The sequence below is a fragment of the Melospiza georgiana genome, chromosome 1 (assembly GCF_028018845.1).
Source record: "Melospiza georgiana isolate bMelGeo1 chromosome 1, bMelGeo1.pri, whole genome shotgun sequence".
In the NCBI taxonomy this organism is placed as follows: Eukaryota; Metazoa; Chordata; class Aves; order Passeriformes; family Passerellidae; genus Melospiza; species Melospiza georgiana.
In genome coordinates, this window is record NC_080430.1 from 54,342,521 (window position 1) to 54,364,424 (window position 21,904).

General features: G+C 38.6%; 2 protein-coding genes across 2 annotated transcripts; one reads left to right on the top strand and one right to left on the bottom strand.

Annotated features, from left to right (window-relative positions):
• The first annotated feature begins 1,897 nt into the window (after positions 1–1,897).
• LOC131091951 (mediator of RNA polymerase II transcription subunit 1-like) lies at positions 1,898–16,825 on the top strand. Its single transcript, XM_058038354.1, has 15 exons — positions 1,898–1,969; positions 3,112–3,196; positions 3,570–3,624; positions 4,054–4,186; positions 5,203–5,231; positions 7,641–7,712; positions 7,806–7,880; positions 9,068–9,138; positions 9,524–9,589; positions 9,988–10,096; positions 10,793–10,917; positions 11,260–11,372; positions 13,068–13,263; positions 13,576–13,671; positions 14,143–16,825. Exons 1-15 carry the CDS (start codon positions 1,898–1,900, stop codon positions 14,166–14,168), a joined length of 1,323 nt encoding a protein of 440 aa, XP_057894337.1. The 3' UTR covers positions 14,169–16,825.
• Positions 16,826–16,942: 117 nt separating this feature from the next.
• Positions 16,943–21,701, bottom strand: YAE1 (YAE1 maturation factor of ABCE1). Its single transcript, XM_058038367.1, has 4 exons — positions 21,650–21,701; positions 20,512–20,814; positions 18,803–18,924; positions 16,943–18,366 (listed from the first exon to the last, which is right to left on the bottom strand). The coding sequence occupies exons 2-4, from the start codon at positions 20,626–20,628 to the stop codon at positions 17,940–17,942; spliced, it is 666 nt and encodes a 221-aa protein (XP_057894350.1). The 5' UTR covers positions 20,629–20,814; positions 21,650–21,701; the 3' UTR covers positions 16,943–17,939.
• Between the last annotated feature and the right edge of the window lie 203 nt (positions 21,702–21,904).

Genomic DNA, 21,904 nt, shown 5'->3' on the forward strand with positions numbered 1-21,904 from the left:
TTGCTGTAGACCTGGACATTCCCAAGTAGCCACATTTCGAGCTAGTGCCTGTTCAAAGGTCCAGGGTTAACCCTTGAACCTCACACTGCCATTGTGCGCTGATTCCCATGTACGAGCAGACTGCAACCTGAGATGGCCACAAAATATACACATTTTTGTATTTTGTAGAAATACAATGAAACAACATTATTGGTATGTATAAATACAATGAAACAACATCAACATTATTGATACTGTTTTTTTAACTCCCTCCACTAAAAAGCAAGACAAACTCCCCCTTTTGGAGTGCTTTCCTGTTTTGCTGAGTGATTTTTACTATCATACCTCCCCCTGCTTTTGTCCCCCTATTAAATTCAGTCTCTGAGAATACTACACCTTCTGAAAAGATGGAGATAGACATTATGCTTTAGATGTGGAAAAACATGGCTAACAGGGTACCTCTTGTAGAAAGTAGCAGAGGTGATGTTGCTGTGCTTAACAAGCCCCAAAGTCAAACACAAATCCCTGGGGACCAGTTTTTTGAAGGAGCAAGACTTTTGCCTTGCACAGCAGCTATGGGTGCTGTGTTGCAGCTGCTACAAAGAGGAGCCTTGGTTTCTTGCAGTGTGAGTGGAGATACAGGGTGGTTGCAGCCCTTCTTTCAGCACGAAGGCATGGGTGAGTGGGGGCATGTTCCCAGCAAGTGTGCTTGCAAGAGCTGGTTGGGGTCCACTGCTCCCTCTTGCTCCAGCTGGCTGAAGTGGCCTGATTTATAGGGAGCTGTGGTTGCTGCTCTGTCATCCTCCCTGAAGGAGGAAGCTGCCAGTCCCTTCCCACTGTCCCTCCTTGGTGTATGCAAAAGGCCATCCCTCTCCTAGTCCATCTGTCTTTCCCCATGTGCCTCTCACTCAAAGGGGCCAGATCTCTGCAGCTGTTGTGCCCACTAAGTCAAAGAAGCCCTTTGTAATATTTCTTCTGGGTGGCATCTTGCAGGACTCAATTTCTTCTTATTAATAACTTTGGAGTCTTCCTACCTGTCTCAGACTGATGTATTAGGAAATTCACTCCTGTTTCTCTCCTGATGGAGGTAATGGTTATGGAAGTATCACATCTCAGCAAAAAACTTTCTTTGTACATCTGGATTCTGTGTTAGGCCAGAAAGAATATTTATAGGGAGATAGATGATGGACTGAATGTATTCCTTCTCCCAGCCCCATTCTTATTCCTTGCCGTCCCCAAAAACAAATATACAAAAAAGTTTCACCACTTCATTGAGATTATCCTCTGCAAAAGTGCAGGATAATTTGTGTTAGGAGGGACCCTTAATGACCATCTACTCCAACCCTCCTGCAATAAACAGGGACATCTTCAACTAGATCAGGTTGTTCAAAGCCCTGCCCAACCTGACCCTGAATGTTTGCAGGGAGGGGGCATGCACCACTTCTTTGAGCAACTTGTTCCAATGTCTTAACACCCTCATCATAAAAAATTATCTCTAATTTTTTATTTCTAATTAAAGTGAGCTTTAATGAGCTCTAGGTGGGTGTATCTGGAAATCTCAAGTCTGTGGCAAAGCCTTGGTATTTATAAAGAATATACATAAGAAATTGTGGATAGGTAAAGAAAGCCTAATGGTTTAACAAATTGAAGATTTGTCTGCATATCTGTATTTAATATTGAGAATACTTGCCTATACAAATCTCCCCCTGCTCTTTTTCTGTCAAAGTCCTACACAAATTAGATGTTTGTATGTGCAAAATTCAAGTAAAATATTTTTTTATTCCTTCTTTGAAGGAATAAAAATGACCTTAGCAAGGTTTTACATTTGTCCTCCTCCAGCATTTCTGGTTGCCATTATATTTAGAACATTTTGACATGTTTTTCAGGTGTTGTGAGAGCTATTTCTACAAATGCTTTAATGGAACAGTTGCGTTTAAAATACCAACAAAGGCCATGGACTGAAACTCTGAAACTTGTTTATTTTTGCATGGTAAGAATCACAGGTTATGTGAGAGAAGGGTATGTGGTATAAGAGTATGTTTCCAAGGTAGTTAAAAAATTGCTTGACTTTCAAAAACAAGCAAATCAACCAACCAACCAAAAAACCCCATGCAATCCAAAACCAACCAAAAGATAATCCCCAGAAAAACCTGGTGCCTAGTATAGCCCAGGCTCCCCATTTTTCTTAGGACAATAGGTTATAAAGTTTCCTGTCTGATTTTAACACTTTAGGGGTTGTTTCTTGCATTGTTTTAACATTGTTTTAACATTGTTTTAGCTATTCAGGAGTTAGTACTGACTGTCTACCAGTTGAGGTTACATTCACTATCAATACCATATTCATAGTATGGAAAGAGAATTTATTGCCTATAGGACTGGGAGGAAATATTGTATTTTAGAAACTGGTCTGATATCTGCTATCTAGACTTTCTGCTGCTGTAATATTCCATTCCATGCTTTCTGCCCTTCCAGTAGCTGATTTAAGAATGATTGTCATAAAGAGCAGAGTAGCACAACTGCTGTGAGCTCAGTATAAAAATTCCCATTTGTTTCCACGCTTCTTTTTATTAATGCTTAACTCAAGCTTTACTCTGAAAACAATGTCCTGAATTTGAACAAAGTGAAAACTCTTCAGCAGTGAGTGTTCTTTGTTAATTGAAATGTAGAATTTGAGAAGTTTTCAGGCAAGAGCTTGAAGAGAACCTGGGAGAGTTTGCTTGCTACTGAAGTGAATGGCTTCACAAGCTGAAACTTGTATTCTCATCCAACCAAGTACTCCTGTGGCACTTACTGGTCTCTTCTATTCACTCAGGCAGATTTTTTCATATTTTCTTAGTTTAGCTTCACAATGGAATTAGCTGACACATCTAGTGATCAGCTCAAAAGACAGGGGAATGGAAAGCCATTCCTGGCTCCAAGGCATCTGGTATGTAATTACTGCACAATAATATCTTGACAAATCCATTCAGTGCAGCCATTTCAGAGATAGCTCCAATCGTAGGTAACCTCTGTGTTTGACAAAAACAAATAACCAGAGGTTTGTTGTATGGGGCATCTGTGTGCTCTAGTACTAGCTCTTAGCTAGTAATTTAAGGAATCTTTCTTTGTCTCTTGTTTTCACAAATGTGCTAGGATAACGCACTGCGAAAGCCTGTCAGTAAAGCTCCAGATGGTCTGTTGCTTTCATGCATGGAGAAGATAGAGAGGACACTAAATGGTAATGAGCTGTTGGATAACTCAAAGTACATTTTAAAAAATATTGTATGGAATCTACCAATCCTTCTCTACTGATGTTCTTCACAAAGAGGTCAAATGTACAAATACAGAGGTGGATAAGAGGCAAGAGACTTGCAACTCAAATTGGGCTAAGCCTTCAGGCTATAGTAGTCTTAAAGCCTGAGAATATTTTCTACACAGCACAGCACTTATTAGTCATAATATTTGTCATTAATAACAAGTCATTCAAGAGGTACTGTTTTCCTGTTACCTGTTCTTTAAAACAAGAAAATCATGTTCTTTAAAACAAGAAAATACTGGTTCTACTTCTTGATCATTGCAGTTTGATTAAATTGCCTTTCTGGTTTTTGCAGCTCAATCCATGTTTTCTGTGATGAACGTGTTGGAACGTTTATCCAGACAAAAGGGGTAAGTTTGTTTATGAATAAATGCAAATGAGCAGGCATGGCCTCAAGTCCAGAGAGGAATACTATCTGGATGGCTTGTCAACAAGGCTATTTTTTAGCTCAGTGTTCTAAAGGAGTGTATTTGCTTATTTGGATTAGCCCTTTGTGGAGAAGGTTTTTGGGTAAAGAGAGGGTATAAATGCCTACATCCCAAAGCTACAGACCAAGGTTAATAGTTTTGAGCTGACCAACATGATAATGCAAAGAGCAGAGCACAAATACATGCCTGGTTGGACAGTTTTCAGAAGCTGAGCCAAGGAAGAGTTATTTTTGAAGCATCCCTGGTGTCTCTTCCCATGACCAAGTGAACTATACTTATTTCATTTTTTAAGTGACAGAATTTTTATATATACAAGCTTTTTTTTTTTTTTCTTTTTCTCATCCTTCTCAGACTTACTGTTCATGTTAGCCCCAGTGGGACCACCTGCTACATAACATCAATGATGTTTTATGTAGAAATTCAGCTGGAGGAGGATGGAGATGTGATGGATGTAAAGCTGGCTCACTTTGAAGAAGCTCCTGTGGTAAAATTAATTTTCTCTGTCTCTCATGACCCTGTAGTCTCCCACCTGGCTTCCAGCTGTCATGTCAGAAAGGTTTTGACTTCCTTTTGGTCTTGTCACACATGCAAGCCTGTTCATGACACTAGCTACCTCTTTAGGCATCTGAATCTCTCACCTAAACTTACAACTCAGTTACAGATACTAAATACTCTAGTGCTAAGTATTACAGTAAAAGTCAGCTGACAGACTCACCTTCCAAGAATTTTGTGGTATCATGCATAAATATTTTTATTTTCATGCTTTAATGTAACCAGTATACAGTAAATAACAGGGGCTTAAAATATTTTCCTATTCTGCCTTCTTTAGGAGTATATGTATTTCCACTAGTAGGGATGTTTTTCTGGCAAAATTTCTATTAAATTATTCACAGAATATCACCTTGAAGTTCACATATCATGTTCTGCAGTTGTTACAGAATTACAGACAACCCTTCAGGTCCAAGATATAACAACAAGCTGTTGCGGGGAAGTTGGGGAACATAAACTCTGGTTTTTGTCACTAAGTATCCAAATGATTAAATTATTACAATTACTACTTTGGAGTTAATTTTGTCCATTATTTTTAGTTTAGGTCAGCTCTGAAATTTCAATTTGTTCATTTAACCTGCACAGGTCTGTTGATCAGTGAGCGCTGGACAATATCATTAGAATGAAAATGCACATTCAGAGAATTCTAGCACAACCAATAAAAGAAAAACTGGCCAAGATGCATTTTTTTTTCTGAAAGAGTCATCAACAAAATATTTCTGTTAATTTTATCCTGTTTCACAGAGGCTTTGTTCTTCCAATTATTATAGTAATATTTTTTTAATTATTGCATTGTTAGTCTTGGTTTTGAGTGTTGGGGATATTTTTTATGCTAACCATACAGCTACTTAAAAGTAATGGGGATCAAGCTTATAATTACTAATGAAGTGCTTATAGAAGATGTGACACAAATTGCAAGAAAGATGAAACTCCTGTCTCTTATTCCTATAGGTTTGTGATGATTTGGTCCAGCTTCTAAGGTAAAGAATCACATATAGGGTTTCATGTTGAATGGAAAGGAATTCCTCATGCTAGAACCATTCCAGGGTAAAAACTGAAGAGGGAAAAAAAAAAAAAAAAGGAAAAGGAAAGAGGATCACGGTACAATAACATGAATCCAGAAGGCAATAGAATTGACACTGTTTTGGATTCCATTTTTTGTGGGAAGTTGGTTCCAATCCTCCATATTGGAAGTTGGTTGTCTTTGTAACTATTATTATCTGCTTTGAATTTGTAAATTCAAGGCTAAAACTGCAGCAAATGTGATTTTGTAAAGATACTCCAGGCATTATTTATTTCTCAAGTCATTCCATCGACTGCATCTGCTTCAATGCAGCAAGGGTAAAGAGTAATCCCCAAGGTGTTGGCTCTAGTTGCCAAACACAGCATTGGAATACTGGCCTCTCTCTTGATTGTAAGAATTATAGAGCTACTTGGAGCCATAGTTTTGGTAATGGACTGATGATGACAATTCAGAACTGGCAGATTTACACATACAAACTAGGCATTCCTTTTCCTCTCCTCCTTCCATCAAATACTAAATAGCCCTCGTATTGCCCTTAAGCAAATACCTTAACTGCATGTCCTTCAGGCTTCTCTCAAAGCAATGAAAGGAAGGTGGTACCACATGGCCTGAGTTTCTTTGCAAATACACAGGGGGACATGAGACCCTAATTTTCTCATGTAGCAGTAGGGCTATATATATATATATTTATTATTACCATGTTTTGTTCTGTTTGAATAGTTGCTGTTCCAGGTCAGGCCACCACTTTAAAAGTCTATTTTACAGGTTCTTCAGTGAATATGATCAAGGTTCCAGATTTTAATAATAATAAGTATATTTAGGAAATTGGATTCTTAAATCCTGTGGCCGAATAGTAGATAGGGAAGGTAAAAAGAGAAAAAGTAATCATTGACCTTTAGTATTTGTCACGGTTTGACGCTGGTGCAATGCCAGTGCTTCTATGAGAGAGAAAGTTTTCCTGGGAGTTCTCTGCTTTTAACCCCCTGTGTTCTCAGAGGTGTATCCATGCCCTCAGTGGCCACATCAGGTGCCAGTATTCAAATCTGAGCATGTATTGGTTTGACCACAGCATCCCACTCACTTCCTCTCAAACCAGGAGAGTGTTTAATCTTTTGTATTATTCATCATCAGTTTTTTCAGCCCCCTTTTTTCCTCAGAAATGAAGTTATATTAGCATTATGAGTGTAAACAGCTATGACTTAAAATTTGAACTTACATTTTCCTAGGTTTTTGACTTCCAGTGATGTTAATGCCAGCAGTTTGGTCTTGATCACTGGTATATAGTTACCATTGGTACTGTGGGTGCTACTTTTCTGCCTTCCTGGCTTTGTTAAGATTTGTCACAAAGCACAGGTATCCCTTCTACACCTCTTGGTGTAGTATTTTATTTGGTTGTAAGGCAGTTTGTTATATGTGTAATGTTTCCCATGAGTCTCAATGTAACTACAAAATTAAGATTTTAAGAGCTAATGCATAGGCTGGTACTGTGTCTGTTTCTGTACCACACATGCCTGCTTCCCTCTTTTTTCCCTGCTTCCGCCCTAGTCTAGCTGGAAAGAGACAGAGAAGAGCTGAGTGACTTGTTTAGGTTCCAGGTTTGAAAGAGTTTGTCCCAGTGTAAAAGTTCTAAAGGCTTATTTTCTCTCTGCTGATCCACACTACTGCCACATCTGCATAGGAAAGATGGGTCATATCTTCCACACTGCAGTCACACAGCTGTCTGTGTGACTGCACACCAGAGTCTAGTAAGGCTTATAAAACTCACATAAAATCTACTTAAGCACAGGTGGGTTAGTCTGAACACTGCTCCACGCTGCCTCACCAAGTCAAAATCCACAGCAGTTCTGGGGTTTGAGCAGTCTGAACCATTCATTTACCAACCAAGGCCCTTGTCCCTTTTTTTTTCTTTTCTTTTTTTTGATTGATGTATCTATCAGTTATATTTAAGGCCTGTCTCTCTCACATGGTGCTGTGAATCGCAGCATTAATACAATTTTGATATTTTAAGATCAATGTATGCATGCAAGGTCTTAGGGAGGTAGTACTACATGATTAGCTTTATTGGAACATCAGGAAAAATGTTTTGCAGCTGATGAGCTGTCATATTTGTGTTTCATGTACAATTATTGCTCTCAGTAGTGCCTACATCACTGCCAGTTTCAGCTATAATTACAGTGCTTGCAACAAAACCAAAGGTTCACATTTTCTGGTATCTTCTAAGAAAATTTAAATCAGTACTGCTACTTGATCTGATAAGGAGGGGACCACTGTCACTCTGAAATGGTGCCTTTTCTATTAAGTTGTGTATAAAAGAGTTATGTTCTATCTCATTTCCTAGTGATAGTCATTATTTCATTTTTTTTAGGATGAAGAACTATGATGCCTTTGGCAAGATTCTAGAAGACCTGTCAAATATGTATCAAATTCCAGGAAACAGGTTGCAGATATTTTTTACTCAAAAACTTTTGAAATTCATAGCCTAACTTTCATTTACTTACAAAAATAATAAATTGTCTTTTCTCTCTCCCAGCGAAATGAAAGCTAAGGGATATCTTGCTTTGCAGGCCCTTGAAAAAGACCTTTATTCAATGTCACTTCTTGGCAGGTAACTTACAGTCTATGTCTTTGTCCCTTTGCCTCTACCCACACCCCTTCATTTCACTAAAAAACAAGTTAACTGATCTAATTATAGAGCAGGATGTGGAAGGCTAATGAGTTTTCTCTCATTGGGAAGCCTGAAGCCTTTGTCAACCCCAGACAAGCAAACTAGTTAATCTGTTGAACTCCTGTGCTTTATCTGAGGGACTTCCTGGGAAACTGATTGGTTACAAAGCTTGAGGGTGTGTGCACATGACCACCCACTGGGAGCAAACAGTGTGCCTGAAAGTCAGCAGTCGTGTTTAGATCTCCCTGTGGCAGAAGTAAAATAGCCTTCTTGAGGTTCTGCTGTTTGGGTATCTCATTTTGTCCTCAGGTTTTAGATCAGGAGGAGTGGATGCCAGCTTTTCTCCTTCCTTTTCTCATTTGTTCTTTCATAGAGTAGGATTACAGATAGATAGGGAACAGTTTCCTAAACCTTCTGGTAATTGTACAAGGATTTTCATTGTTTTCAATAAATAAGAGTTGAGGGCAGTGCTTTCCTTCTGGATTTTTGATATATCTTCTCTGATACCTTGCCTATTAAGTTACATACACACATTCCTTGGCAAGTATGGCCTCCTGTAACTCGAAACACCCTCTTGGATTATTTTTGCAGTTTTCCCTTATGAAGCATAATAACACTATGTACTAATGTACTATGAACTAATGTACTATGAACTAAACACTATGAACTAATATCCCCACTGGTCACAGATATCTCAGTAAATATTATTTATAAGTTAAACAGATTATTTGTCCCATCTATGCAGAGTTAGTACACAGCTATGTAAATGTATGGCTGTATATATTTACTATATAAACACACTTGAAGTCAGAGAGCGGTTCTGTCCAAGTTATTTAACCAGACTGTTTCTTCATTCTTTGCTCAACCAAAGAATTGGTTTGACCCCCTTTATTTCTGGTAAATAGCACACCAAAGTGCAACATGAAAGAGCTCAGACACAGGGAAAGTGGAAGCCCAAGGCCCAGAAGTAATGCATGTGTGGAGTTGTGGTCTTTTGAAAGCTGGACATACAATCTACTTCCAAGAAAACATTGTCTTCTTTTGATTAAGGATACAAATTAGAAATTACATTAGCCTAGCTACCACTGCAATGCAGGAAACACTAATTAAGATGTCTTTTGAAATAGAACACAGGATCTAAACAGAGTTACTGAAGTACTTAATGGAAAAGTAGGACACCTGGTGCCAAGAACTGGAGGTGATGTTTTTTTCCTTTTTTTCCCCTTTTTCTCCATTTTTCCCCCTCCATTTTCTTTTTCTCTCCCCCCCCCCTTTTTTTTTTCTTTTCCCATTTCTGAATTTAAAGAATTGTAATCAAAGCACACTACTGAGTTGATCTTTGTGTACAGGAAAGATCCTCTACTATAAATAAAATCTGCTGTAGGGATTTACTGTGCCTGAATTCTCAGATAACATACAGATATACAGAACATATATTGAACAGATATTGTAAGTAGAGATGTACTCTTACAAGGAATCCCCTCTGCCCATCTACAGTGTTGGTTTTTTCACCTTTATGTCAAGGCACCCAACATATTTCCTCTACTGACCTATGTAGTAACCACTATTTTTTTATTCCTCAGGAACCCCAATGAACATTGAATTTTACATTTCTCCCTCTCAAGTTTTGGAAGCAGAACTAAATAATGGTAAAGCTATTTCAGCTATTCTGCTGTTTCAGCAGAAATAGCTAACAAGAGTTTTTCAATACTACCTGTTTCATTAAGCAAAGTTAATTAATGAAAGCTCAGAATTAAAATTTAAAATTCTAGTTTAGTAGAACAATTTATGTGATGCATTTAAGCACAGTTTTAATGTCCATCAGGAAATTACTTTCCATTGGCTGTTGATTCAGCTATTGCTGCTATCATCTTTGGGCAACTTTGGCCTTTTGGGTGTGGTTAATGTAGGCTTCTCTTCACTGCCCACACCACTGTAGCTGTCAGATTGACCTGACCTTCCAAGTCCTTACCATTGTATATTTTCTATGCATAGGATTAATATACACTAAATTAAGGAAAATAATGCCATTCTCCCTCTTACTAAGGTTCCCAGGTATGTGGAACAAAAACAGTTGTAACTGTTGAAGGCACAGATACACTCCACAAACTGCCTCTTTCTCCATTAATTATAGATCCTCAAGCAGGAGACGACAGGTGAGGCTCTGGACACTTGTCAATACAGAAATGGATTTACAAGTCCTTGATTTCCACATAACTTATATTTAGCCTCTGCTGAAACAGAAGTTCTGTTTTATTTATGGCTTGGTGCTCCACAGCTACACCATCTATAATCTGTGGCTTTTATGGTTTTCCCAAATGGACTTCGAAGGTATTGTGTTCATATTTAACTGTGTCAGTTGCATTGAACTATGAATTTATTCATAGATTTGAGGCCAGAAAGAGACACTGGAACAGTAATACTAAACTTCCTAGTATTCAACAAGCAAGTCCTTCATAGATTCACAGTAAAGAAAGCATATGCTGAAAGATATTGCACCTAAAATACACAAAATAGTTTGTCATCCCACTATGGGTACTGACACCTCATCTCTCTGTACCTCAGGGTTGTCTGCAGGGGAAGTCTGAAGTAACTTTCTGAACTAAAATACTTTAAAATTATTTGTAAAAAAAACTACTCAGTTTCTGTGTCTCACTTTTCCTTTCTGTGGGTTTTCACATTAACCATGTTTTAAACTAATAAAGTTGCATTTATAAAGCAAAACACTTCTCAAGTTAGAAAATGTATGGAACATAATAAACTGCTAGGGACCTAAGAGTGGCCTTGCATTTAGAAGCCTTGTTATGGCAATTTCTGTAAAAAACCTTTCATTCTGACAATTTTTTTCCTAGCAACCCTGCTTTTTTGCAACTGACTGATGAACTCAGCATGGATTTGCCAGCTCATTTTGTTCTGAAGTTTCATCAGCCTGTTCCAATGTCTTCATCCAGAATTGAAGAGATACAGAAGCTCACAGGCATGTTATAATTGTTTTTTAAGACGAAGTACTTCCGTGACTATGCATTGCTTATTTGCCTTTTGCTTCCCCCTGTTAAAGCTGCAAGAAGAAGTTGCTTCTTGGGCAGAACATATTCTGTTCTACCAGTCCAAGTGTAACAACCAGTGCAAAGCACAAAAATTTTAAGAAAGATGTGACAAAGGCAAAGTTAAACACTCTACCTCAAATTCCCAGTAGCAAAAAAGGGGAATAAGAAAGCAAATCAGTATTTTTCTCTTTTCAAAATATTGGGTTTGTTTTTAATAGTAGCTTTCATAACCTACTGTCTCAACCTAATTGCTAATAATGACCTGGTTTCAGGAATTCAGATTTCTGGCTTGAAGCTAGCTCCACTGTATGAGCTAATTGTTCAGTCTACTCTTAAAGAAAAATGCAGTGAAGACTTGTCTACAAATAAATCTTGTTTCTTTGTGGTAAGTATAGTGTGCATCTGATACACACTGTGCTGTTGTGCAAGATATATACTGAATTACCATTTCCCCATAAGCAAGCAGTGTAGGTTTCCCAGAATCCCAACAAAAGTGCTCTTTAGGAAATAGCTCAATTTATGAAGCAGTATTAGAGCCTTTCATGTAAGTGAGCTTCTCATCCTCATTAATAAAACAGTGTGCTTGGCTGCTGAAGTCACACTAATTTGTCTGTGTGTAACCCAAATATTTACTCTTCTAAAAATTGCTCAGAACTTTATCATTAATGCCTTAAAAAGAAGGAAACTTGTTGACTGGTGTGAGGAGCAAGTCCCAAGAAGGTACTTATCTAGATTTTTGAAGACCTTTATCATGCTGCATGTCACACTGTTTTAACAAAAGGGGGTTCTTAATTAGATAACAGTGGGACTATTGATTCCTCTTAAAGGGACTAGCAGGAAGAAAAATATAAAGTGTTACAACAGTGAAGCCAGCTGCTATCTAGAGACAAGGTTGTTTGAAGAAGGCTTTCCTTTTAATAACTGCATTATTGAAATACAGTTGCTTAGGCTGCATTGGATGTAAAGTTTTAGAACAGAAAGCTGTGGCTAAGATGCTTTCTGCCAGATTTATGTACAGGGCAACTACACAAAGCTTCAAAGATCTACATTTTTATTTGCTAGGAAACATTAATTTTGCAATTCATTGCAGCAAAAGAAGAGGGCACTTTTTTTCTGTTCTACTAGCAGTGTTTGTAGAGCTCATTGCCTGCTTAGTTCTTGGACCTTGAGGTGGTGGTACAGAAGGTAGTAGTAAATTTGCACCATGTTAAAATAATGTTTGGTATAGCTCTTCTCTTCTGTACAATGGAATTAATCTTTCAGTTCTCTTAGATGCACATGAAAGGCACTGTAACTTTTCAACAATTCCCTAAAATATTTGTACTTGGTGGGAGGTTTTACTTCTGAGTTTTAAGATTTTATATTTAGAATTACTAAATTGCATTCTAACTGTGAAATGGGTGTAGGGAAAATATGTTTGATACATGAACACATAAGGAAAAGCTCTTCAGCCTTTGTTAATGTAGGTCCTCCTCATTAACTGCCCTGCCCTGTTCTTAAGGGGACAATCCATTTGGCATCCTGAAGTAGGTAATACCATACTCAATTTCTAATTTTGTCATAGAGTCACTGTTAACATGGACAGGTGGTAAATTTTTCTTACTATTTCCTCCTCGTCTTCAAGTGAATCATCAGGAGATATTCCAGCCAAACATATCTCTCCAAAGAAAAAGTAGTAGTGATGGAGGTTGGAACAACATCTGATGTCCAGAAGAGATTTCCAGCAAAACTGCTATCCTGTTTGTGCAACTGTCAAGCAGCATTACTGATATTATTTTGGTCACTAACATTTTTATAGCCTATAGGGCTGTGAAAAGTATTTGGAAGAACTGATGACACTTGAACCCCTGACCACTTGGCTCTGGGTATATTTGCCTAATTTGGATGTATTTGGGAGGGAGAGTGGATCTCATTTAGCTTCCACTAAGGACTCTACTAGAAATGCATAGGTACCGTGGACATGCTAGAAATGTATCTTTCAAAAATATTTTTGTTGTAGATTGTACAATTGCCTGATAACATCAAGCCTTACTTTTTTGTTTTCAGTCCTTGAAACATCACAACATTATTTGTTGCTTAGTCTCTTCCAGATCATCCAAAGCACTGTTACTTCATAAACAAGGGCTCAGAAAAATCAGTTTTAGCAGGAGCCTTGGTCAGTAAAATCCCATTTAGCCATCCAAAGTGTGTGCCTGGTGTGATAGAGATTCTTCGACATCAAGTGGCATATAACACTCTTATTAGCAGCTGTGTCTCTGAGAAGCATATAAATGAAGGTAAATTGTGTGGCTGGAAGTGATGGCACAGTATTAGAGACAAACTAGTTTCTAAATTGGGCGTTGACAGATTTTACTACTCCATTCCCAAAACTGTCATTACTTGTGAAGAACAGCAAATGATAAAAAATTCTTAACACTGTATTGATTTTTAAAAAAATTCTATGCTCATTTTATGTACATAAATGAAGTTGTCAAAGTCATGAAAAATTAGACTATTGTATCAGTATTTTTAAAATTCTGGTATGTAATTCAGCCAAAAAGAACCCAGCTTCAATGGTGGATATCACTAAACAGTATTTTTATTTTTAGATGATTCAGAACTGCTTTACTTTGAAGTGGTACCACACAAGAACACCAGCTTTTCTGTCTTTTTCCTTCATCCTGTGAAAGAGAATTTAGCCTGTGGTATGTGTGGAATAATTGCTACTGTCCTCTTTACTGAGCTGACAGGGGACTTGGTTCTACCTAGGCTCTTGCACTACATTTCTCAGTTACAAACAGTGTAAGGGCCACTCAACAGCGTTCAGCCCAGGAAAAACACCAAGTGCATGCACTTGTGTAGAAACTGCTTACTCGAAGGTGTTTTGTACTCAGAATAATACAGAAAGTAAATGCAAATAGTAAGGTCCCGTTTTATCTTGGCCAGCATTTAATTAATAAATTGTAATTTCCACTATTTCTGATTTAAGTATATTAAGGAAAAGCAAGTCATGCAAATGACATGCAAATGCTGCAAACCTCTTTCCACTATCTTCAGTCTTACACCTCTTCAAGCATCAAAATGAAAGGATGTTTTTTGATGTTTGTAAGCATTTCAAACCAAAGTTTTTTCTTGTTCTGTTACTCCTTAGTGGTAATTGATGTTATAAGCTCTAGAGAAGTCCAATGTCACCTGCATTTAAATCCTCAAGATCCAACTCTAAATTCTACTGATGACTTTGTAGCAAGAGCTGTGAAACGGTAAGTACTTTTATTTCCTAACAGATGTCCATCAAATGGAAATATCATGTGCATTCATAATGCCATGAACTCAGCAACTGGAACACTTCACTTTAGTAAAATGCTGTATACAATTATGGGAATAAGTTATTTCAGTGTCTTAATTATCTCTTTCAAAAATGTTAAACATTAACAGTGATGAAGTATTTCTAGTAGAAAGCATGTGGAAGCAAGGAAAGACTATTGAGTAAAGTTTAACTTTTTATGAAGATGCTTTTCTGAAGACTCTAGCTGATGACAGTCTCATGACTACTGTAACTTCGAATAGTATGGGAAGGTCTTTTTACACATCTTCCTAACAGCAATCAGTGCTTCTCTTCAGAAAGTGAGTTGTATATGGCATGTCTACAACACTGACTCTGGCTTGTTTTCTGAACAAATTCCAAAAGAGTGAGTTGTTGTGATACGTGAACATAGGCTAGACAAACTGATTCAGAACAGTCTAAGAGCACTAAGTGATTTGGCATAAGCTAGTTCACATCTATTATCTGTTTGATGACAACAAAACCAATGCAGGTTAGATTTTGAACCTGAATTTAAACAAGGTACTATTTTTGGAACCAGGTTAAGAGTGGGAGAAAAACTCCTCCAGTATAGACAGTGTTTTAGAAAAAGACACCTTCTGTACCTGTGTTACACAAAACATGAAGGTTACAATTACAAAACTCAAGAAGAATTACTATATTTCAATATTCTTAGTTTTGGTTTTCACTAGAAGTACCCTTATGACTTTTTTTGTTGACCAGATTGACCAGACTGAAAGACCTCCCACTATTTCAGTCAAAGCTTCTGTGCACACCTAACTTCAAAGACTCAGCACTAAATTTCAGTGTGTCAACATATATTTCTGGTACAGCACATGCAGTTTGTATTATGGTTACAAAGTAACACCAGGTTGTAGAAGACAAAACCAGAAAGGAGTTAATGCTGGTTTTCATTCAGGTGCCAGCCACAGTTTAAAAAACAGAAGTACTTTAATGAACATCGTAGGATGTCTGTAGTAGTGACTAATGTGTCATTTCCTTTTTCAGTTGCATGTCAGTACCAGTTGTCATGAGAGCTGTTTTCAGGAATGCTGCCAAGGTGAAAGCTGACAGTGAAACACAAGATATGGACACAGAACAACCTGGACCACAACTGGAGCAAACTACAGATTCTGACAGTCTCAAAGAAAGCCTTTCTGGTGCTGGTCAGCAAGACTGGGCAGTGAAAGATAAGCCAAATGATACAGAGAGTACAGAAGAAAATCTCTCTACAGCCAAACTGGAAACTCTGGGTGATAACATAGAAAAAAAGTAACCCCTCACTATACACTGAAACCTTGTGGAGGAAAGTAATTCCATAGCTAGTATAGAAGCTGATGTAACAGACAAAAAACCTGATGGTTTTATAAGCAAAAGTGAAGCCTACTTAGTAATTAGGACATGGTATCTCCTCTTTGCAGACTTTTAAATATGGGAAAGTAACTCCCTTGAATCTGCATTTTAAAACATCCAAGTCTCTAAAGTCTAACACTGTTCTATTAACCTTTATTTTGTCTCGTTACTGAAAACCTAAAAAATCGTAGTGGTAAACAAGATTTCCTCTAACACTGTCTTTTTTATTGCTAGAGGTTAAGGTATTACTTTATTCTTGGTCAAGAGATAGGTGTTCCTGACAAAGTTCCAGCCTCAATGCTGATCCCAATACAAAATTTTTTGCTTATTTATGCATTTTTTGTGAACAAAGACATTAATGTTCATTGGTTTAATTTACGTAATTCTCTTCATTAATTAGTATTCTACCCCCTATTAGTTATTTATTTCTTTCTCTTCATGCTAATCTGGTCCACATCCTTTATTCCTTCTTTTATCTTTTTCTCCAACTTTCCAGGCCTTAATCTCCTCCATATCTTCTGGTTACTGTAATGTCCTTGAAGGGCCATAAATTTAAGATCCCAGATGCCCAATCTTCAAATTCCTTTGCTTTGTTCATTGAAGACAGTCAGGCTTAGTTTTAACAAACTCAAGGTTTCAGTGATTTAATGATCAAAGTAGGTCTGTGAAGAAACTTAATTGGTGTTGGCTAAAAGTGGACACTGCTTACAATTAGTTAAAGCAACTAATTAAAAATTAGTTAGGAAAATTATATATACATTCCAACACTGTCTGCACCATTTTCTACCAGAATATGGAAAAAATCTGTGTTTTACATGATACAGTCTATAACACAATGCAGGCATTTGAAGAAATGTAATGTTTATCACTGTCAATATTATGCTAAATAAACTGAAAAAAGTTACTTGAATGATTTTTGTATATACACACTTAATGCACACACCCTTCTTTGTCCACTATTTCATAAATGCATTCAATCTAAGACTCTGAACTGCAGTTCTGCTTACCCCTGAAGGAGAAGTGGTACAGAAAGGAAACCAAAATTACAGTCTGTCAACTCTGACAGGGTAATGGAGTCTTTAGTAAGAATGTTGTATAAACTCAGGCTCTGAAAAACAATGAATTTTTGCCTTAGATTTTTTCTGCCTTTAAGTATGAAATGGTTTTGTAAGGTTTTTTTTTTTTTTTTTCAATTTTTTTTTTCAATTTACTGTTCAAAATCTTACTTTGCCTAGGTCTGGACTTCCTTTGTCTGCAAAATGAATGAGTCACAGGAAACTTCCAACAAGTAAGCTGGGAACTTACTATAAATCAGTTTAATTAATGTAAAACAGAGGCATTTACAAAGAAAAAACTTCCTGAACAGAGCAATTTACAGTGAAGGGAAGCAATGGGAAAGCAAGTCAAATATAGAATAGTTACAGAAATACAAAATGATCAGAAATAGGCATGTGTGGCTGATGTGTTTCTAAGAGGTAGTGAATAAGCTTGGCTTCCTTGAAGAGTTTGAGAAAAACATTATTGGAATGCAGGAAAGAGTTCAGGCTAGATGGACTGACAAAATAAATACAAAAATAACAAAAGGATGTTCATTAGACTGGAAGCATGTTTAGTGTGGTCTGACATGGTAAGAGTAGATGTCTACAAGTAAAACAGTGAATTGGCAGCAATTCTGTATTTGAGGAAAATGGTATGTTTTCAGCAAAAGTGACAAATATAACTATACAAGGAAGGAAAAATAGTTTTTAACCACGAAAGTGCATTGCATCATGGGTAGAAAAGATAACACATGGAATTTGACAAAAAGTGACTACAGAGTCACAGCACTCTAGGAATCAGCAGCATTACATGTTCTGTTTTGCACACAGCATATCCTCAACAGCAGCTTATTCCCCAAAAACACTGAGCACTTCCACAGCACTGAGCAGTTATTCTTTTGATATTGCAGGGGACCAATTTAGAGGGGCTATTTAATGGACCCACTTCATTTCCAAGCTACTGCCAAGAAAAAAATGAGGGTGAAATGGGACCTCCTGACACAAAACAGAAACATGTTTAGTAACTCTTTGTAAAGCTTTAAAGTCACTGCCCCTTTCTGTGAATGTTACCTTTAAGGTTGAAAGTGAAGGGTTTTGCCCAGAGCCCAAATCATGGTAAGGATTTACAAAAATGACTTCTACTATAAAGCATCCAAATTAGATTTTCCTAAAGCAAAAGTGATGCATCAGCCTGTACATGGCCCACAAACAAAGAATCAAAATCCACAATCTTAGTTTGAAGTACCATGAGACAGAAAAACTAATGTTCCAGTTGCTGGACATGATGGAGTACATCCAGTGATAAGCCCAGTTGCTCTACTAACCAAACAGTCTGCATTTTAACCCAAGCAAGGGTTGACTTTTCAGGATCTGTGCAGAGGTTTGCCTTGCTGCACTCAGACTGCAAGGAACCAACCTCACCATTATTCCTACAAATGTTTTCACCGGAGCTGCCGCCACAGTCGTTGTGTTTTCCATCTTTACCTTCCCTGTACTCTGTCCCAGCTGTGTGATTAAGGTCCATGTCCTGAACTGAGTCTAAAATGTGTCCAAGATGTGGCTGTTCTTCAGTAGAATTCAGATACTTAAGCACGTCATCTTCATGCTTTCCAACCACATCAAGAAGATTATTTATCATACTTAGAGCAGAATCATGTCCATTAAAATGACACCAGGATAACAGAGCACTGAAAAGTGAACAACAACAAAAGTGATTATATTTATCTACGTAGATCTCCACTTGGTGGAGATAGATAGACAGCAATGTGACAAGATATCTATGCATCATAAATACATTTATGTATAATACATGATTTATGGAAAATTCAGGCAGTAGAACTAAATATTAAGCTTAAATACATAGATTCAGACAATTTTGGAAGAATAATTGAAAGAGAATTTTTAGAAATTGTACTTCTACACCCAGGTAGGCATTCCCTGTTCTCAAGATGTGGGAATTCTCAAGTTGCTCACTTCGGACAGTTTTTTTTGGTTTGGGTTTTTTGTTTGTTTGTTTTGGTTGGTTGGTTTTGTTCTTTAATTAAAACAAACAAAAGCCTGTACGTGTGTTACCCTGTTACACACCCTCCACATACACGTGACCTTAAGGAGTTTGTAACCTACTTCAGGGTTCCTTTGAACTGGCCACATGTAATCATCAGCTCGGCACCGTGTCTGTAACCTTGATTAAAGCCTGTCTGGAGTGCAAGTTCTTTCCCAGCCTCAACTCCATCCCTATAGCCTTCCTGTAACAAAAGCAGTGAAAAAGGTTGCTCAATGTCACAACATGACAAAGTGGATCTCCAACAAATACATAATAATAATAAAAAAGTTTAAACAGGTGTCACATCTCCTAAGTTACAGCTTCTATATCTGAACATCCTTCACCGCTACACCCCCACTGCCAAACCAAAACATGCTTGTTGCAGTATACTATGATTTACTGACCTGTAAGATGCAGTTTACTTTTCCCAAAAGGATTCCCAGAAAGAGAGAAAAGAGGGAAACTTCTTTTAGAAAGTTCAAACCCCCCCATGTTTGCTCTTAATGATTACCAACTGCTTTGTGAGAAATGGACTTAGAAAAAAGAAGTGTATGTGGTACTTCTATCTAAAAAGACATGCAGGCTGCCAATCTTCCCCTTTAGCAGAGGTACTCTTCTATGTGCAATCCATCTACATGGAATCCATTTATTTTCACAAAATTAACTGCTGGGCACTGCTCCTTTATTTGCTGGACCTCACTCCATCCAAGAGCTATACCAGAAAAAGAGACAGTGATTGGTGATTGACTGAGTCATATATAAATACACTTAACATGGGGACTGCTTTCTTTAAGTAACCAGCTAATGATTGTAATGCAAATTACTTTCTTTATATTATAACAACATTACAAGATTAACAGAATAATTCTTAACTTTTTTAACAAGCTACAAAAGTGAAAACTCCTATTTGCTCATGGTGGCCCTGCTAGAAAAGCGGTCTGGAACACAAAAATTTATTCTGCCCAACACACAAGTCTCAACTTCAATAACACTTCATGATTTTGCAGTATCTACTCAAAAATACCAGAGGGATTTCTGTAAGAACACCAAACAGTTCCTTAAGAAAACCAGTCTTTCCATGGGACTCAGATGAAGGAAACTCCACTGGGTCTGCTGTAATACCATTCCTCATCTACTGCCTACACAAGCGTTTCCATCCATGTTCTTCAGCCAAACGCTGCTCAACTGCGAACAGAGCCCCACTCTGAATGACACAGGATCTGCCAAACTCATCTGTTTGTGAACTTGCTTTGTTCCCTGCAGAACTGCAGAGGCAAGGGCTCTGCAAAGCAGCTTTCACAAAGTGGGTATTTCACTTGGAGAATATATCAACCAAAGACCTACACAGACCACAATGCCCAAGTGTGGTTGCACGTGGAGTCACACATCTTACATTGTGACTGATGAGCAACTCTACCCAAAACCCCAAACGTCTCCCATTTCTTCATTAGCACTGTTCAGCTCTGTTGCCCCACATTTAATAGGCTATACCTACAAGTACAAAGCAAGTAGCTGGCATCACAATTCAGCACTGCCTTTTATAAATGCACATGGCTGTGCAGAAGGAGTCAGTGTCTTTAGCCAAAACAGTACTTTGCTCTGGTGACTGCTAAGTAGTGTTTATGTACATTTCTGCCATATTTTCCTGATATTCAGAAGAAAGTACACCACAATAACTTTTAAGCAGCTAGTTTTACTTTTTCCTTTAAGTCATTCACATGTATATCGAGTTAAATGTCAGTAAATCTAAAATGCTAAAAAGTATATTAAGTAATTTTTACAAAAATACCTTCAATCTCTTTTTCATAGTGCTGTTCCATTCCTTCTGTAGTAGATACATTTCATCTGCATCTTCATCAAATATATCCTCACTGGATTGGCTGACTGCTACTTGTACCCAGGACATAATAGCAGTGAACTATGACCCCTGTTTATGTGGTAAGAAACCACTTGGAAACTGTCAGAAGTGCCTTTGGTGAAGTGTCAGATTAGAAGTTGGCAAAAAAATGTGAGCTCTGAAGAGAAGCCAGGTATGGAGCTGATTATTCAAGCTGTACATGGGAACTCGGGGCTGTGTGCCACTGGGGTGCATCTGTCAAGGAAAGGAAGTCAGATCATAGTTCGTAAAGTAACTTCGGAGATATATTAGGGCAACTTATGATAGCCCTAATATATCTCACACATATGGATGCCAACGCAGCATTTATGAACACTGCCAGTACAAGGACAGCTGGCAGAAACAACTTTTATGACTTGCTTCCAACAGCGGCTGACAAACAGTCCCACACAGCCACCACGTGGTGCCCTAAAACAAGCTGTATGTATACACACAACTTCGTGTATTTGTACCGTGTACACAATTTACTACATGCAGGTTAATGCTTGCAGAGTTAATAACTGGGAAGTACTTTCACCTTTGATTTACAGTTTTCTGATTATGCCAAATACTTAGCTATCTCATTAAACAGAAGCAGTCCTTTCTATTTTGAATAAAGAATTAGCAAGTGCTGCTGTAGTGGAAAGGACAATTTTTTGGGTTATTTAATCTTTTCCTGTGGCGAAAACTTTGAGAAGCGTCTCACAACTAATTCATTTGACTCTAAATTGTTAGAGCACACCGACACCTCCTTGCGGAGACAGCGGCGGCTCTCAGAGAACCCAGGCCTCTGGGATACAACCGGCTGCGGTCCTGCAGCCTGCGGTGGGCAAGCGGGGCATGGCCCAGCCCCACGGCCGGCCCGGGCCGCAGGCAGGGCCGGGCCCGGCCGCCATTTCACGGCCGCGCCTGTGCCCAGCTGCCCAAAAGAGGCCGCGGGCCGGGGAGTGTTCCTTCTGCCCCGCCCGGCCTCAGACGCTACCTCCCCCTCGCCTCGCCTTTCCGCGCTGCTCGCACGGCCACCGCCGCCAGCCCGGCCCCGCACACTGACCCTCAGCGCAGCCGCCGGCACTCGGCCATCTTCACTGAGGGCACACGGCCGCCGGCGGAAGTAATTGCGCAGCGACAGCCATGACGTCAGAGCCCGTCGGAGACACTGGAGGCGCCATCTTGACTGAGGGCGCAGCTCCCTCCAGTGGCTCGGCCCGGTCCTGCCCTGCCCGGCCCTGCCCTGCCCTGCCCGGCCCGGCCCGACCCTGCTCTGCCCTGCCCTGCCCTGCCCTGCCCTGCCCTGCCTGGCCCTGCC

Excerpts from the sequence above, each read along its gene's own strand:
- LOC131091951 (XM_058038354.1), top strand. The coding sequence starts at position 1,898 with ATGGAACAGTTGCGTTTAAAATACCAACAAAGGCCATGGACTGAAACT. Across the intron at positions 3,197-3,569 it reads GATAGAGAGGACACTAAATG|CTCAATCCATGTTTTCTGTG; the intron begins GTAATGAGCTGT and ends TGGTTTTTGCAG. Across the intron at positions 4,187-5,202 it reads ACTTTGAAGAAGCTCCTGTG|GTTTGTGATGATTTGGTCCA; the intron begins GTAAAATTAATT and ends TTATTCCTATAG.
- YAE1 (XM_058038367.1), bottom strand. The coding sequence starts at position 20,628 with ATGTCCTGGGTACAAGTAGCAGTCAGCCAATCCAGTGAGGATATATTT. Across the intron at positions 18,925-20,511 it reads CTATGAAAAAGAGATTGAAG|GAAGGCTATAGGGATGGAGT; the intron begins GTATTTTTGTAA and ends CTTTTGTTACAG. Across the intron at positions 18,367-18,802 it reads CAGTTCAAAGGAACCCTGAA|TGCTCTGTTATCCTGGTGTC; the intron begins GTAGGTTACAAA and ends TTCACTTTTCAG.